General features: G+C 52.6%; 2 protein-coding genes across 2 annotated transcripts in view; one reads left to right on the top strand and one right to left on the bottom strand.

The window, feature by feature from the left end:
- Positions 1-2,164, top strand: part of Ldlr (low density lipoprotein receptor) — a 40,294-nt gene extending 38,130 nt beyond the window's left edge. Inside the window, exon 18 of the mRNA XM_027955302.2 lies at positions 312-2,164. Within this exon, the coding sequence (XP_027811103.2) occupies positions 312-347 (36 nt within the window). The 3' untranslated portion in view covers positions 348-2,164. The remainder of the gene's footprint in view (positions 1-311) is intronic.
- Positions 2,165-9,924: 7,760 nt separating this feature from the next.
- On the bottom strand, positions 9,925-17,429 carry Spc24 (SPC24 component of NDC80 kinetochore complex). Its single transcript, XM_071610009.1, has 5 exons — positions 17,241-17,429; positions 12,365-12,509; positions 12,089-12,193; positions 11,893-11,969; positions 9,925-10,159 (listed from the first exon to the last, which is right to left on the bottom strand). The coding sequence occupies exons 1-5, from the start codon at positions 17,398-17,400 to the stop codon at positions 10,038-10,040; spliced, it is 609 nt and encodes a 202-aa protein (XP_071466110.1). The 5' UTR covers positions 17,401-17,429; the 3' UTR covers positions 9,925-10,037.
- Positions 17,430-17,640: the final 211 nt, after the last annotated feature.

Raw genomic sequence — 17,640 nt, 5'->3', positions numbered from 1 at the left:
TGGTTTGAGGCCCAGGTGGATGGATTGGAGAGAGTGGGAGGAAGTGAAGGCAGGGAGGTGATAGGGTAGAACCCAGGAGGATCTTGTGGGCTGCAGGGAGTGAGTGAGGTGGGAGCCATGGAGGGTTTTGAGCAGAAAACTCTCCTCAGGTTTTCACCAACGCCCTCTGGTGGCTGTGCAGGAAAGAGACGGTCAGGGACCAGGGTGGAGTCGTCAAGGGCCTGGTCTGGGAGGTGAGAAGTAGGTGGACTCTGGCCATGTTTACTGAATGTTGGACTGATCATTTCCGGTGTTTACCATCTTGTTGACAGAGACAGATGGTCAGCCTGGAGGATGATGTGGCGTGAACAGCTGCTGAGAGCCCAGTCCCTTCCCGGAACCTGTTGCCACTCATGGGCAGGAAGGACACTTTCTCCCGGGGCCCTTGACCACTGGCTATCACCTACTTCCTCTAAACCCTTCTGGCACCCCCAGGGCTTCCGTCTCCTTCAGAGTCAGCAAAGACCAAAGGCGCCGCTGGCCACCAAAGCCTGGTGCCTGTCTGCCAGAGCTTTGTTTTATATATTTATTCATCTGGGAGGCAGAACAGGCTTCTGACAGCGCCGCGGAGCGGGTTCTGCTTGGGGTTTTGGTTTTTTCTTTCCGTATGAAGGAGAAGAGGAAAAGACCCGAGGAGCCGGGATGAGTCTCAGTTCCTCTAAGTTCAGCCCTTTTCTTTCCTGCATCATAAAGAAGCGGAGGACAGTGGAACACAGGAGGAGAGGCAGCAAGTGGCTTGGAACACGTGACAGCAGGTGTTCCAAGGTCCCAGGCACTGCCGCATCCACCCACCCCAGCCCACGCCCCTCCACACTCCGCCTCCCTGCTGCCAGAGGGAGCCTGACCCTGAAGGGGAAGGGCGCCCCCTACTGCTAAGGCAGCACCGTCCCGCGCTTTCCCTCGCCAAAGCTTTGCCAGTTCCCCAGGAAAAGCCTGAGTCACCAGTCGCCCTTAATACTCGTGAAGTGCCTGAAACACCCGCTTACCTTGTTCCTGGGGACGCCCTGCCTCCGCCCTCCATGACTCCGGACTGCGCCCTGATCCCGCCCACCGGATCCTGTGCTTCGCTTCCTTTGATCTCCTCGCACTTTTTCAGTTCAGGGTTGTACATTGTGTAAATGTGACATTCTTGTTATTTTGCACTGTTTTCTGTCACGTGTGTTGGGATGGGATCACTGGCCGGAGGTGGCCCGTGTTGGTGAATGCAGGAGAAGATGCATGTGGAGGAAAGAAAAGGTCAGATCACTGGGGACTGCTTCAAAGCCATGATTGCGAATATTTGGAATAGGCAAACCCTCCTGCATTATTTTTTTTTTCCCTTTTTGCCAGTGCAGAGGGTTAAACTCAGGATTTTATACAAGCCAGGCAAGCGCTCTGCCCCTGAGCTCCCAGGCCGCTTGCTTTATTTTCTTAACATCTGCCAGGTCACTTCTATGCAAAAGTCCCAGAGCCATTAACTTCCCTGTCTGTGATCCTCAAAGGCTGCACACGAGAAACTCACAGCCTTTCACCCTTTAGGGAATCTCCTCTAGGTCATTTGATGGAACTTGAAAAGCCAGGATTCTTCCTGAAATGGCCACAAATTTTATCATTGTATGGTTGCAGGGATGGATCAAAGATACAGGGGCAGCCTCCCGGATCCCCACACAGAGACATCTGAAGGGACTCTTACTGGCTCAGTACGCAATGATCAAACACTGTGACTCCAGTAGTAAACTGTGCTGGTCTTTTCTTTCTGAAGCATGTAAATAGATCCCTGTGCAGCTGGTAGCACTTGTGATTATGTTTGCACTTTGTATATTTTTGAATGTTATCATATATATATATATATATAAATTATTTATTTTTGCAAACCCTGTTTGCTGCAATCGTTGGTGACATTTCTAGGGGCTCTGCATTAGGGGTAGTGGTCTCTGAGATGTCTCATCTTTATGTACAAAGATTATTCACACGGACTGGACCGTGTAGCTTGTTTCAGGAGAGTGACATCCAGGTGTCCTTGTAGTTGCTTCAGGGGTATGGACACTTGCATTTTAAAACACTGTATAGAATTTTTTTTTTTTTATCCTGAATGTCTTACTGTGATAGATTAAATTTCTTAAATGAGCCATCTGGCTAAACCTGATGTGGTATTCCTCTATTTGCTTTCTTCCTTCATTGAGTAGTGGACTAGAGTCCTCCAGAGAAAGATCCAGAAAGGAGCACAGAATGGGCTGCAGCCTTCATGGAGTGCTGTGATTCCTTGTGGGTGATGTCACGCTCGCTGGTGATTTCATACTCCACCAGGTGCTTCTGTGAGTTAGGGCTTTGCCAGATTCCCAGCTCCATCCATTCACTTGATAAACATTTATTGAGTGCTTACTGTGTGCCAGGCACCGTTCTCAGCATTTGGGACAACTGTACGTTGAGTCCTACTGTCTTCATGGAGCTAACATTTTAGATAGAAGAGGAAAAATAGATACAGCTAACCCTCCATGTACAAGTTCCACATCCTTGGATTCAATCAACTGCAGATACAGATATTCGGGAAGAAAGGTTGTATCTGTGCTGAACGTGTGTGACATTTTGCCCTGAAGAGTAAAATGTAACAGTGATATCCCTGGCATTCACCTGGCAGTGGGTATTACGAGTCACCTAGAGCAGATGTTGGGAGGATTGCGTGGGTTCTACGCAGATGTGATTCCATTCTATATAAGGGATTTGAATGCCAAAGACTTTGGCATCTGTGGGGGTCCTGAACCAATCCCCCACAATAAGAGGGAAGATTACAAATAAGTATCTGAAAGGAATGTTCTGGAAAAAATTAAACACGGCAATGGGCAGACAAATGATTGGCAGGGAGAAGGGACTTCATCTAAGGAGGGCTTTTCTAAGGAGGTGACTTTTGAGTTTGTCCACAAGCAAGAGAAAGAACTAACAGGTGGAGACTTGAGTGTTTGGTTAAAGGAACAATGTCCCAACCCCCTCCCTCTGGCACTTGGTCCCATCAACACCATCCCCCTCTCTTTCTCTCTTCCTGTATTTTTTTTTTTTTCCAGTGCTAGGGACTGAACCCAGGACTCCCTGTACACTTGGCAAGTGTTCTACCACCCAGCTACACCCCCCAGCCCAAGGCCTACACTTCTGAAGGACTTTTCACTTCACGCCCTTTTCTAGACTGGTTGAGCTAAGATGAAGGCTAAAACTGACGGTCACATTCAGTGCTCGATATGAAAATTAAGAGATTTCACAGCCCAGTGCAATCATAAATTCTGTCAATCCTGGTCTTATTCCATGGAGGGATTGTCTGGTTAGAGTCCCGGGTCCCTGGGCACCAGCACAGCTGCCCACCTGAGCACCCTGCCCCTCCATCCTCTCTCATGCTCCCCAGCATTCCCTGCCTGGGCTTTGAGGGAGCTTCAGAGCTCTTGTCTCAGAGCAGGTACAAATCAAAGCCTGGGTGGCGCTGGCGTATCAATTGGGGCGGGGCCAGAAAGAGCCCCGCCGGGCATGGTGGTACACAGCCATAGTCCCAGCCACTTGGAGGGCTGAGATGAGGATCACCTGAGCCCAGGAGCTCAGGACCAGCCTGGGCAACATAGGGAGACCTTGTGTCTAAAAAAGTTTAAAGGAAAAAGAAACAGCCTACAGCAGACAAAGAACTTAAGCATTGAGGATGTCGCTCAGTGGTGGAGCCGTTGCCCACCTGCCTGGCACAGCCCTGGGCTCCATCCCCAGGCCTGGTGGTGGGGTGGGAGGAATAGAGGAAAAGGAAGGCTAAAAAGACAAAACAGAAAAAAAAAATCACAGGGAGGTACCAGCTCACACTTCTTGGAATGGCTGTAATTGGCAAAACAACATGAAACAACAGAAATAACCAACGTCGTCGGCAAGGATGTGGAGAAATCGGAACCCTGGAGCTTGGCTGGTAAACTGAAGGGGTGCAGCCACTATGGAAAGCAGTATGATGATTCCCCTCCCCGCAAAATCATCCAATTACCATAGGATCCAGAAATCCCACTTTGGGGTACAGACACAAAGACTTGAAAGCAGAATCTTGAACAGACATTGGCCCAGAAACACCATTCCTAGCCCAAAGGTGGGAGTGACCCACGTGTCCAGGAGGGACAAGCTGTGGTCCCTCCACACAAGGAAGAGTGACTCAGCCTTTGAAAGGAAGGGATTCCTGGCATCCTACATAGGGCTGGCCCTCCAGGACATTATGCTCAGTGAAGTAAGCCAGGCACAAAAGGGCGAATCCTGCCAGGAGCGGCATCCCAGCAACTAGAGAGGCTGATGCAGGAGGATCGCAAGTCTGGGCCAGCCTGGCAACTTAGCTAGACCCTGTCTCAGAATAAAAAATAAGAAAGCCTGGGGTTGTAGCTAAGTGGTAGAGCACCCCTGGGTTCAATCTCCAGTATCAAAAAAATTAAAAATAAAAAGAGAGGATGAGATGAATAATATCATTCCCCACACAGGAGGTCGCGCAGTGGTCAGATCTTGGAGACAGGAAGTAGGATGTTGGGAGCCAGCCACTGGGGAGGGGATGGGGCCTGAGTGTTTACTGGGGACGGTTTCAGTGTGGGCAGATGGAAAAGTTCTGGAGATGGACATGATGCACAACAATGGAGACGCTCCTAACGCCATGGACGGTGCATTCAAAAGGGTTCTGATGGCAGATTTTATATTGTGTATTATTAGAAGTAATACACTTCTAGCTGGACAGAGTGGCGCACAGGCATAATCCCAGTGACTCAGGAGACTGAGGAAGGAGAACAGCACATGGGAGACCAGCCTAGCAATTTAGTAAGACCCTGTCTTAAAAAATAATTAATTTAAAACAATTTTGTACTGGGGATGGAACGCAGGGACACTTAACCACAAAACCATATTCCCAGCCCTTTTTATTTAATTTTTTATTTTGAAACAGGGTCTCACTAAGTTGCTTAGGACCTTGCTAAACTGCTGAGGCTGGCCTCAAACTTGTGATCTTCCAGCCTCACCTCCTGAGTCGCCGGGGGTTCTAGGAGTGTGCTACTGTACCTTTTAAAAAAACAAATTTGGAGGGGCGGGCAGTGAGGCAAACTGGAAATGAACAGCCGCAGAAGCTTCTGGAAGGGTGGAGGGTGCCGCAGAGGGTAATATTGGAGACCCAGAGCTGCTGGGAACCAGACAAAGGATCTCTGCAAATGTTGTCCTGGCAGTGACAGGGGACAGACCACAGCCCATCCCTGCCTCCTGGCCCCCTACCAGCGCCTCACACTGGCTGAGCCCAACGGGAGCCACTTGGTAAAGGAGCCTGGGAAACCAAGGGGGGACACACCCGGCCAGCGACCTCGGATAACATCCTGGCCTTGCTCTGATTCTCTGGGTGTCCTTGGGCACCCTAGAGCCTCAGTTTCCCCACCGGAACCCAGCTCGATGCTAATCCCGGTGGCCGGGCCTCGCGAGGGGGTGGGGGCTCTGCAGTGGCCGGAGACAGGCACGGGGCCTGCTATCTTTTCGGTGTCCACCGGGTGGCACTTCCTTCCTTCCTTCCGCCTTTTGTTTTGGGAACGTTCCAAATCGCCTCCGGGAGAGAAAACCGAGCAGCCCACACGGGCAGCGTCCGGGGCCTGCACGCGGCGTTCGATAATTGCTTGATTGAATGAATCGATGCTCAACCGTGTGGCAAACAGGATCAACGAGCCGGGGTGGCTCCAAGTACAATGGGGAGGCCCGGGAGGGGGCGAGGGCGATCCGTGGGGGTGAGGACACGGGTGGCCCAGGCTGGGCAGGGAGGCTGGGAGCAGGGCTGGGGTGGGCAGGGTGGCCCGAAGAGGCCAGAGGGCATGGACATTCCTGACGTCTGGCCCGGGCTGCTTACTGCGGAAGAAGTTACGGAAAATCTTGGGGGGCTGGGGGCCTGGCTCGGTGGTGCTTGCTTAGCCCCTGGGTTGCATCCCCAGCACCGCAAAAAATAAATAAAATTAGACAAAAAGAGCATAGCTTCTCAGGGGTTAATTCTGCTTCTCATGATGGTTCCCTGAGGGAGGGACAGTGACAGCTGCCCATTTTAAAGAAGGGAGAGGGGAGGCATGAGGTCCCTGTGGCCGGGTTTGATGCTCTCTGCCTGCAGTTCTCTGGGTTAGAAGGGGCCCTAGGGAAAGGTGTCCGCTGCGGGCTGGTCCCCCCGGGTCTGCAGGGTTAGGGGTGCGGGCCCTGCAGGGTTAGGGGCTGTGTGCGCATGCGCGCACACGCGGATGGCGTGAGCGGTCAGGGTCTCTGTTGTCCCACTTGGAAGCTCCCAGGTCTGGCCAGGACAGGATGGGTAGTGGGAGGAAGCAGCTTCCCCAGCCTGACTCCTGACTGGCATCCCCCGGCTGCCCGCTCCTGCCCCCTGGGCTGACGTCCCAAGGCGTCCCAAACCACAGCTGTCTGCGGTGAGTCAGCCTGGAGCCCACGGGGCTGCACACAGGGCTGAGGGTGGAGGCCGGCGGGGTGCTGCCCTGACCCCAGCTGGCTGCGCCCCACCCCGCCCCCAGTTGCAGGCAGTGATTTTCCGTCATGAAGGGGATAAGAAAGCAGCTGAGGTTCTGTGTGACATGGCCCAGTTCATGTCACCGCACTGAGCAGGGCGGCACTCTCAGGCCTCCTGGGTTTTGTCCGGCTCCCCTCCTGGCAGCTCCCATTTCTGTGCTAACTCCTGCTCTGGGAATGGGGGTGTCCCTTCTTGCTGAATCCTGCTTCTCCCTGAAGCCTGGGTGCCTCTGGGATGGGGCTTGAGGGACTTGGAGGGAGATTTGGGGGTAAATAGTGAGATCAGTCACCAAGATGGCCCAGGCTGCTGCATGTGACTTATGTCAAGAGCTCAGTGGTAGAGCCCTTGCCTAGCATGCACAAGTCCTTGCGTTTCATCCCCACCACACACACACACACACAAAGGGGAGTGGTCAACGGCAGGCAGGTTCCCTTGGATCACTACAGGAATTTGAAAATTCTCCCCACATTCCACTGTGGACTGCAGGCCCAGTGTGATCAAGGTCCCCTCCAGGCCAGCTTCCTTGTTGCACTTTGAGCTTTCTGTCCCCCTGCCTGGGAGTTTGTCTCTACACCTTTGTTCCCTGGGGACTTAGGTCTGGGCCCAGTGACCTTCCGTCCTGGGGCCCCCTACAGAGTTCTCCCTCCCACAGCGTTTTATTTTCTTTAGTTCATTTATCACCAACTGAAATGATCTCATTCATGGTCGAATTAGCAGGACATGCTCTGGATTCAGAGGACTTGGATTCAAAAACCCCAGTTCTGTCACCTGCCTGCAAAACCTGAGATTAATGGCTTTATCTAGGGTTCCTTCACTGCCAGAAAACACGCGGCCAGGCCCACCGCCCTTGCGGGACCTCGTGTGGCCTTTACTGGGTGTGCTTCTGCGGGAGGGCTGGCGAGACCTGGGCAGCGAGCCTACCTTTCTGAGGAACAGGAGAGGCCACCAGGAGCGCTGAGAGTGCAGGCCACAGGAGGAGGCAAGTCACCTGGAGGCTCCAGTCTCAGACCCAGTCATGCCCACAACCCACCGCCAGTCCTCTTGGCTTCTTCTCAGCCTGTCGAGGGCAGCAGGAGGATGGTGGCTTTGCCTTCCACCACCTGCGCTGGAGTCCGGCCTCTGGACTTGGACGCCCCGCCCCTGTTTCCTGTCTGTAGATGGAGAACAACCTTGACCCTGCCTTTCCTAGTTCTGCAGGGTGGGTTCACAGTAAGGGATACCAGATGCCAGGCCACAGGAGGGCTCAAGAAAAGGACATGGCCACCCCTGCGCTGCCCTTGCTCAGTGGCCTAGCACCGTCTTGAGGATCCATCTCTTCCCTGCAAAACCTGGAAGGGCATCAGGAGACGCCCAGCTGGGGCCACCAAGCTGATCTCAGGGCCAGTGCGAGGGCTTGGCCTGCAGACCTGATACAATTGTGGTTCTGTTTTCCAGGGAAGAAACACTGATGTCAAGCCAGGCCACCTAGTGACACCACGCCTGCAACAGGACAGCAGGGCACTGCAATGTCAGCCTGATTTGTCCCCTTTGGGGCTCCAGCATGTGCGGCCATGGGTTCCACTGTGAACTCCCGCTTCCCTCCTGGGTGCTCTGCATTGAGGACAGACCCCTCACAGACCAGGTCCCACCTGGGAAGCGGAGATGATCCCTCAGCTCAAGTCTGATCTCAGGCTAGAAGTGAGAGCTGACCCTGGGGTCCCAGCAGTGTGGTTCAGAATCCAGGGTGTCACTCCTGTGACTTAAGGCAAGCCCCCAGACTGTCCGTGCCTCAGTTTTCACGTCTATAAAGGTGTCTTGGATGGTGCTGGGGCCAAGTCCCCGTCTTGCAAGTGACCCGATTCCTCATTCCCTGGTTGTGGGGACTTGAATTTCATTCCTACCTCAGCAGGTCTGGGCCCAGTACTTCGGGAGCCTCTTGAATTCGAGAACAAGCTAGTGGCGATGGGACGGCTCTGAGAGAACCACCAGGGTGGGGGTGGGGCTCGGGCTGGAGGCTGCAGGCCGAGGCTGTCCTGGGCACAAGGCCAACGCTGGGCAGTGAGTCAGGGCCCAGGCATGGGGAGAGCAGGGGCCTCCCCGTCCCTGTGAGATCAGGCACCTCCCTGCACCCGCCTGCCGGGCCCCACTCGGCCACGTTCCTCACCCACTCGCTCCCTCTGTAGGTCAGTGCTTGGGTTGGCCAAAGTGGCAGAGAAGCCGGGGAGCAGGGTGAGGGGCACATAGTCCCTCTGAGCTTGGGCGCAGCCTCCCTGAAGGGACTGTCTTCTTGGGGAAACAGGTCCAGGATGCTGGGGATGAGTGGCCAGCAGGGGACACCCCTCGGCCCCCTCCCAGAACAAAGCCAGGCTTCTCCTTCAGGAGGGAGAGCTGATTCTGGGGGAGGAGGGCACTTAGAGCCTGGGCCAGGGCCAAAGATAAAAGCTCCTTGTGCCCTTATCTGTGCCCTGCAGCCTGCCAGTCTGTTTGCAAGACCAGAGGGAAACACGCCTCTTCTCCACCCCTGGACTCCGCTGTGGGCTGGGGCTGCGCCATGCCTGGCTCCTGTGGTCCTGTGGGTGAACCATCTGGGGCGAGCATCCTGCCCCATGTTGGCAAGAATGGCCACCAAGGTGACAGCAGCTCCTCAGCCAAAGGCCAAGGGGCTGATGCCAGACTTGCAGACTGGCCTTGTGTGTCACTTCTCCCCGGGACACCCAGCAATGGCTGAGACATGTCCTGTTGTCATGAGAGAGCAAGAGCTACTAGTATTCAGTGGGCGGAGGCAAGGAAGGCGCTAAATGTCCCACATCATCCAGGACAGCCCTGACAGCCTAACCTGTCCCCCGTCACTGGGGCTGAGGAGGGAGAGCCACATCTGCTCCCAAACCTTGCTTGAGGTTGGCTGCTGGTGTGGATGGGGCTCTGCTCTCCTTTCACGTCATGTCTAAGAACCTGGGGTGCCTCCCAGTGGAGGGAGAGCACTGGCCTGCACACAGGAGGCCTGGTTCCATCTCCAGCATCAGGGGAAGAGAAGTGCACAGACTCTGTGGTCCTAGGCTACAGTGTCATTGTAAGGGGAGGTTAAGTCAGGGCCCTACAGCTGTGTAGCCCGGGTCAGGCCAAGATCCCACTGCAAAATCAGGGAGAAAAAGAAACATTGCAGCCAGGCACAGTGTCCCAGGCCTATAGTCCAGCTGCTCAGGAGGCTGAGGCAGGAGGATCCTACCAAGTTCAAAGCCAGCCTCAGCAACTTAGGGAGGCCCTAAGCAATTCAGACAGACCCTATCTCAAAAGAAAATATGAAGAAGGGCTGGGATGTGGCTCAGTGGTTAAGCGGCCTTGGGTTCAATCCCCACTAACAACAACAACAACAAAAGGATAATAAAAACTCCTTTTATATACAAACATTTTTTTCTTTTTTTATTTGTTCTACTTAGTTGTACTCACAGCAGAATATATACACATATTTAAACTGATCATCACGGAGCTACCCACTACCCGCCAAGGCCGATTCTGCAGGTCACGAGGCTCCTGGCTGCCACTCGGTGTCTACCAGGCTCCAGAGGTAGTCACTGATGAATTTCTGGGAGAGCTGGGTGCTGTCCAGGTGGATGGGCTGGGCCACGCTGGGGCCGTGATGGACTGAAGGTTCCAATGCAAGGAAAACCCCTCACACACCTGGCCCTTCCACAACCTGGGGGCGGGGAGGGGACTGCCATTTTAACATTTGATTTTTTTTTAACTTTTGAGAAAGGGTCTTGTCTTGCTAACTTGTTGAGGCTGGCCTCGAACTTGTGAATGTCTTGCCTCAACCTCCAAAGTAACTGGGATTACCTGGCTTGGCCAGCCTTTAAAAAAAAAAAAAAGTTTAAGATACTCAGGTCTAACACAGTGGAAAAACAAACCCCAAAACAAAAAAGATATTTAGAGGGGCTGGGATGTAGCTCAATTGTAGTTTAAGATTATGGGTTCAATTCTCAGCACCCCTTACAAAAAGATACTTAGAGACTAAAATACATTTTCATGAAGAAAAAATTAACATGCTATCTTCTTAAAAAGTGTGAAGTACGTACGGCTGCGTGTGGTGGAGCATGCCTGTAATACTAGCAGATTGGGAGGCTGAGGCAGGAGGATTGCAAATTCAAAGATAGCTTCAGCAGTTCAGCCAGGCCCTGTCTCAAAACTGGCTGGGGATGTGGCCCAGTGGTGAAGCACCTCTATGTTCACCCTGGGTTCAGTCCCTGGTACCAAAAAAAGTAAGGGGCTGGGGCATGGCTCAGGGGTAGAGTGCTTGTCTCCCATGAGCCAGGCCCTGGGTTCCATCCCTAGTACCACAGGAAAGGGAAAAAAAACAAAACAAAAAAAAAACCCAAAATACAGAACATTTCTTTAGTAGGGCATGGTGACCTGTGCATGGTTTTGGTCCCTGCTATTGGGAGGTAGAGGCAGGAGAGTCCCTTGAGTCCAGGAGTTAGAGGCCAACCTGGGCAATACAGGGAAGGCTCAGTGGTAGAGTGCTTGCCTAGCATGGGTGAGGCACTGAGTTCTATTCTCAACACCACATATAATAAATAAAGGTCCACCAACAACTTAAAAACATTTTTAAATAAATAAATACATACATACATAAATAAATATATAAATAAATGTGACAGAATCCACACCTTACCCACATTTAGGTCCCGTTCTTGGCGTTAAGCACCATGACAGTGCTGCGCAACCTCACCACCGTCCATCGGCAGAATTTCATTCCCAAACTGAAAGTCTGTCCCCATGGAACACCAGCCCCCCTCTGCCCCTGCTCAGCCCCTATGAAGTGGCCGCTGGCCGGGTGGAACTGCTCACAGCTGGCTGCCGCTTCTCTCCCCGGCCTAGGGTTCTCAGCGGCCTCTAGCCTCCAGACCTCCTTCCTTAGGGCGGTGCCCCGGGTCCCGGTGGAGCACAGCTTGCTCATCAACTCACCTGCTCACCCTGCTCACGATGTCAGACTGTCTCCTGGCCAGCTGTGACCAACGCTGCTGTGAGCGGGACACCGAGACTGCCACACCCTGCTGCTCTCCCTTCTTTTGTGTCTATTCCCAGTGGCAGGACTGCTGGATCCCAGAGTGATTCTATTTCTAGTTTTTGTTTTGTTTTTTTTTTTTTAATATTTATTTATTTATGTATCTTTAATTTTAGGTGGAAACATTAGTTTGTTTTTATGTGGTGCTGAGGTTCGAACCCAGTGTCTAGCGAATGCTAGGCATGCACTCTACCACTGAGCCACCACTCCAGCCCCTCGATTTCTAGTTTTTGAGGATCCCACACACTGTGTTCCAGAGCGGCTGCACCCCTTCATATTCCCACCAGTTTCTCCAAAAAAAATAAAAGGATACTGCCTTTGATCACTCCTGGCTCGCTCTCGTAATCCCACTCTATTTTACTAATTCGGTGATACAGTTGAGCCACGTACCTAGACAAGGGCGGGAGGGGGGGAGGGAGAGAGAAGAAAGTTACCCCTGCATCAACTTGAACCTGCAGCCGCAGGACGGGGCCGCAGGCTGAGCCCCAGCACACGTTCCTAGAACCTACACGGCAGAAGGGATGATGACGGTCGTGTCCTCATCAACGTCCCTCTCCTGTCTTTCCAGATCGGCCTCCAGCTCCCTGAGCTCCTGCTGCTCTCCGGTGAGCTGAGTGCGGCAGGTCGTTAAGGACCCCGGCTTGGAAGGAGACCACCGCACTGCCCGTCGGGCCCAGGCACCAGGATCCCGTCCCAGGGCTTGCTAGGCGAGTGCCCGCCCCGAGCCACACCCCAGCCCCATGCAAGGGATTTCTAGGGAGGACGATGGGCACGGTCAAGGATATAGGAGGCTGGCCTGCAGACGGGCATCGTCCTCAGCCGCCCTCTGGAGCTCGGCCTCCAGCTGCTGTAGCTCCGCATTCCCCTGGCAGTTGCGCTCCTTTGAGTGGAGAAGGCTTTGGGCCACCTCTTCCTCTGCAGCCAGTGTCTCTGCAGAGGGAGAGAAGGCTCCTTGGGGTCTGTCCCCCCACCCCCAGGAGGTCCCAGGGAAGGGCATCCCACCCCCCACTGCAAGCTGCATCGCCACTTCAGATCACAAGTCCATTTCCAGAGTTGCCGTCAGAACTTGCACATTTTTGCCACAACACATTTAAATACACCAAAAATTGTGAAATATGGGATCTGGCCCTTCTCTCTCCCCCTTTTTTTTGGTGGTACTGAAGACTGAACCAGGGGCAGCCCCAAGCCCCTTTTATTTTGAGACAGTGTCTCTCTAAGCTGCCCAGGGTGGGCTTGGCTTGTGATCCTCTTGCCTCGCCTCCTAGGGTACTGGGAATACAGATGTGAGCCACCATATCTGGCTCTGGTCCTTCCTGTAACACCTGATCTTTTATTTTATTATTATTATTATTATTTTTTTGAGAAAGCGTCTTTCCATGTTGCCCAAACTGGGTTCAAACCCACAATCCTCCAGTCTCAGCTTCTGGAGCAGCTGGGATTACAGGTGTGCGCCATCGCAACTGTGTGGATTTGGTGGTACTGGGGATGAACTGGAGCCTCATATTAGGCCCCGGCTCTACCATCAAGGCGCACCCCAGCCTCTAATCATAGTTTACAACAAAAACAAGTCGTATCAGGAAGCCTAGAACCCCGGGACTCAGTTTCCACTTCCTAGTCACCATCCAAGCCTGGCAGCTCCTGTCTGGCTCTGATTCTCTTCCTTCCTTGTGAGAGTCCACCGTCCCTCCAAGGCCACCCAACAGTTCCTAACTGTCCCCCTGCTTTGACTTCTCCCTGGGTCAATATGCTAATTTGTTCCCCTCTGGGCCTTGAGTGGCTGCATTAGAGGATGCAAAGTTGTGCCCTGCTCAGAGAAGGCTCCATGTCTCCAGGGTAAGGCTCAGAGGCACTGTAAGGATGGCCTTAGGCCTTAGCCTAAGCAACTCCCATTTTAAAACTCCAGTTTGAAACCTGGCAGGCAGCCTACACCAGGCAGCCTACAGAGCCCTCCATTATAAACAAGTCACTTCTCCCCACCCTGACGAGCTCAGAGTGAAGCCTCTGTCATGTTGTCCTCACCCCATAAGGGGGGAGAGGCAAGAAAATCAGGGTGGGGACTACCAGACCAGATGCTGTAACCCCAGGGCAAATGATGTCACTGAGAAATCCCGTGGGAGCTGGTAGGGATTGAAAGGGTGGTCAGAAGCCCCAAATTTTAGTATAAAAAAAGCAAATGAACAGACATTCAGCCAGCCGACACTGATGCCCTCACGCTGAGAGCCTGATGAGGACCTGGACTGACATCCCAACTCTTCTCATCTTTTGCCTGTTCCTCAGCATCTTCCTCACTGTTCTCAAACTCTACAGCCACATCTTGATGGTGAGAGCCACTTCTTCTCCCTAGGACCCTATCCTCAACTGGCTGTCAGCTCCACCCTAGGAGAATCCTGCCTTGGGTCCTGACCTGATCAGGGCGGTCTGAGTGAGTGTGCATCTGCTAGACTTAAAGCCTAAGGCTTGAGACTTTTGACCTGACACTTCGCTTAGTATGCAGAGGGAGTGTCTGTCAAGTGTATTTACAGTGCTTAGAATTAATCTAGAATTGTTTGCTGTGAACTGATTCTGTCTACTGCAGTGCCTAGCATTAAGGATTCCCATTTTCTTGATTAAGAACCTATAGAGTAGAATTGTATTGAGTGATTTGAGTGAATAAAGCATTGAAAAGGGCAGAAGCCCGTGGACATTCTTTATGCCTAAGTCACCCTTTGCCCATCGCGACAGGCACCTGAGAGTCTTTCTTTTTGGTTCTGACTTCGGGCCTCACCGTGGTGTCCATGCTGTCCTAGAACTTCTGGGCTCCAGCTATTTTTCCTGTCTCCACCTGCGGAGTAGCTGGGGCTTCAGGCAGGCACTGCCGTGCTGGCTTCCCGAGGACCCTCACCAGCTTCTCACCCTGTCACCTGCTGTCCTCCCCACCCTTCCTTCTTCAAAGGTGGAGTTTCACAGTTTTCACAGCCCTGGGCTCCCTTCTCCTGTGCTCCAGGATGTCCCTGTGCTCCTGCCTCCAGGCACACCCAGCCTTCGAGATCCCCTGGGAAGCTGGGCAGGGTAGCAACGGGCCTGTAACCCCAGGTACTCAGCCACTTGGGAGGCCAATGCAGGAGGATCCAAGTTCAAGGCCAGTCTTTGCAATTCAGCGAGACCCTGTCTCAAAACAAAAAATGAAAAGGACTGGGGATGGGGCTCAGAAGTAGAGCAGTGGATTCAATCCTCAGTACAAGAAAATAAACACAAAAATAAGGTTCCCTGGGAAACGAGCCTCTATGGCAGGTGGGCTGGCCCACACGCTGAATGATTTATCCCTTGTTTTCTTCCTTGAATCAGAAACCACATCTTTTATTCCCCATATATCTCCAGACACTACCCGGAATAAACACATGTTGAACAGAATACTGAGAAAAATCAAAAACATCTTAAGAAGGCTACTGTGTTTCTTCCAGAGTCGGAGCAATCTGCCAGCCCACGGAAGACACAGGTTAAAATGCTTCCAAAAGGGCCTGCATTTAAGTTCTCAAAAACTGACGTTAATGTTTCATCAAAGTATTTCGTGTGGCCAGGTGTGGGGGAGCACCCCTGTTATCCCAGAGGCTGGGGTGTCGATTGCAAGTACGAAGCCAGCCTCAGCAACTGAGCGAGGCCCCACAGAACTTAGCAAGACCCTGTCTCAAAATAAAAAGAGCTGGGAATATGGCTCAGTGGTGGAGCACCCCTGGGTTCAATCCCTGGTACCAAAAAGAAAGAAAAAAGTATTAGATGTATTTGTGACAACCTAAACACACACACACACACTCCTGCAGCACTCCGACCCTCGAGCAGCCACTGTGAACTCCCAGGGGTTCTCCCTGGCACCGACATCCACATTTAATTCGCTTATGTGGCCATTTCTCCCCATGTCTGTGGGGGATGGTGCCAACCGATTTCCTGTCCTGATGGCGGAGGGCTGGCTGGCAGACAGGCTTCCCACCCTTCACCACCCTCCCACTCAAAACTCAACATCCCTCCTTGCTTCTTCCCCGGATTGATCTCCCGCTGTGGGTGTCCATAAGGCAGCGCTGTTTGCTGGCGTGTTGACCAAGTGCCATGGGATGACCCAAGAGTTCTTTGTCCAAGCATTATCAAAAGCCCTCTGCAGAGGGTACTTTTTATTTTTATTTTGTCTGGTGCTGGAGATGGAACCCAGGGCCACACACATGCTCAACACTCCACCACTGAGCTACAACCCAGTCCCAAGGCGGGTGGTTAAACCCATCTCTCCATCTGGGAAGCAGAGAGACTTGCCCACTAAGCACACAGCTCCTCACCGGATGTGCACGGGGTCTGTGTGCCTCAAAGCCCAGGTTCCCTGGAACAATCTCAGTCCCTTCAATCCCCAAACCATCAGTGCAGGGGAAAGTAAAGAGGAGGGAGGGGGCCGGGCGCAGGGGCCCACGCCTGTAATGCCTGTAATCCCAGTGGCTCCAGAGGCTGAGACAGAAGAATCATGAGTTTGAAGCCAGCCTCAGCAATGGCGAGGCGCCAAGCAACTCAGTGAGACCCTGTCTCTAAAATACAAAATAGGGCTGGGGATATGGCTCAGTGGTCGAGTGCCCCTGAGTTCAATCTCTGGTACCATCCCCCCCAAAAAAAGAGTTGAAAACAATCTTGAAGAGATACATGCACACTCGTGATCATAGTAAAGCATTATTCAAAATAGCCAGTGTCCACTGACAGACCACAGATAAACACAGTGTGGGCATCCATACAGTGGACTATGATCCCCTACAAAAGGAAGGAAATCTTGTCACAGGCTGCAGCGTGGACAAACTTTCAGGACATTACGCTAAGTGGAATAAGCCAGTGAGCAGAGGGCAGTTGCTATGTGAGCTCACTTACCATCACAGCCAAGTTCATTGAGATAAAGTGGAGTGATGGGTGCCAGGGGCTGGGGAAGTGAGGAGGGGTGTTAGTGTTAATAGAGACAGGGCTCCAGTTTGGGAGGATGGAAATTCTAGATATGCATGGTGGTCCCCCAGCAGTGCGAATGTACTTAATTCTGCTGAACCTAGTGCTTAAAAATGACTAAAGTGAACTTTGGGAGGTTGTTCAGTGACAGCAGCAGGCTCAATGTCTGGACCCCATCCCTGCAAAAAACACACACACACACAAAGCTAAAATGGCAAATCTTATGTTTTTTTTTTTTTTTTTTTGGTGGGGGTGGAGGGGTACAGTTTACTGGGGATTGAACTCAGGAGCACTCAACCACTGAGCCACATCCCCAGCCCTATTTTATAGTTTATTTAGAGATAGTCTCATTGCGTTGCTTAGGGCCTCACTTTTGCTGAGGCTGACTTTGAACTCATGATCCTCCTGCCTCAGCCTCCCGAGCCGCTGGGATTACAGGCATGCTCCACTGTGCCCTTCTCTTATGTTAGGGTTTTAATTTTACCAGACCAAAGAAAACTTAATGGCCTTAAAAAAGCAAGCAAGTGGTAGAGTGCTCGCTTAGCACGTGTGGGGCCCTGGGTTCGATCCTCAGCACCACATAAAAATAAATAAACAAAATAAAGCTATTTGTCCATCTACAACTAAAATAAACAAACAAACAAACAAATAAGCAAGCAAGCAAACAAAAAACTCTGGCAAGGTTAACTGCAGTGACAAGGGCAGGCCCTTCCTGCTCACCTTGCAGCCGCTGCTCGGCGCCGTCCTGCGTCTCCAGCAGCCGTTCCAATATCTGCTCGTGGCGCCCCAGCAGCCGCCGCTGCTGCGCCTCGGCGCGGTTAGCGCTCAGCAAGCTCAGCAGTCCCTGGCTCACCTCCTCGATATCGCGGAAGGCAGCCATGACGACGCCAGGACCAAACCCGCGCAAATTTGACTGCCCGCGGGGTACGCCCCTTCCCGAGGGGCTTGGTTTCATTGGCTTATTTCTCAGTCAGTCAAAAGCTATGGCCAGTAGGTGCAGCGAGGGGGCGTCTCGGTATATGGGAGGACGCCTCCGGTTTGGCTTGGTGCGCTTGCGCTGGCTCTTCTGTCAGTCAAAGATGATGACCAATCGGAGCGGCGAGGGGACGTCTCCGGGAGG

Source organism: Marmota flaviventris, chromosome 1 (assembly GCF_047511675.1).
Source record: "Marmota flaviventris isolate mMarFla1 chromosome 1, mMarFla1.hap1, whole genome shotgun sequence".
NCBI lineage: Eukaryota > Metazoa > Chordata > Mammalia > Rodentia > Sciuridae > Marmota > Marmota flaviventris.
This window is presented reverse-complemented; position numbering and strand designations above follow the sequence as displayed.

Coding starts and splice junctions, on each gene's coding strand:
- Spc24 (XM_071610009.1), bottom strand. CDS start 17,400: ATGGCTGCCTTCCGCGATATCGAGGAGGTGAGCCAGGGACTGCTGAGC. Junction 12,510..17,240: donor CGCCGAGCAGCGGCTGCAAG/GTGAGCAGGAAG, acceptor CTCCCTCTGCAG/AGACACTGGCTGCAGAGGAA. Junction 10,160..11,892: donor GCCAGGAGTGATCAAAGGCA/GTATCCTTTTAT, acceptor TGGAACCTTCAG/TCCATCACGGCCCCAGCGTG.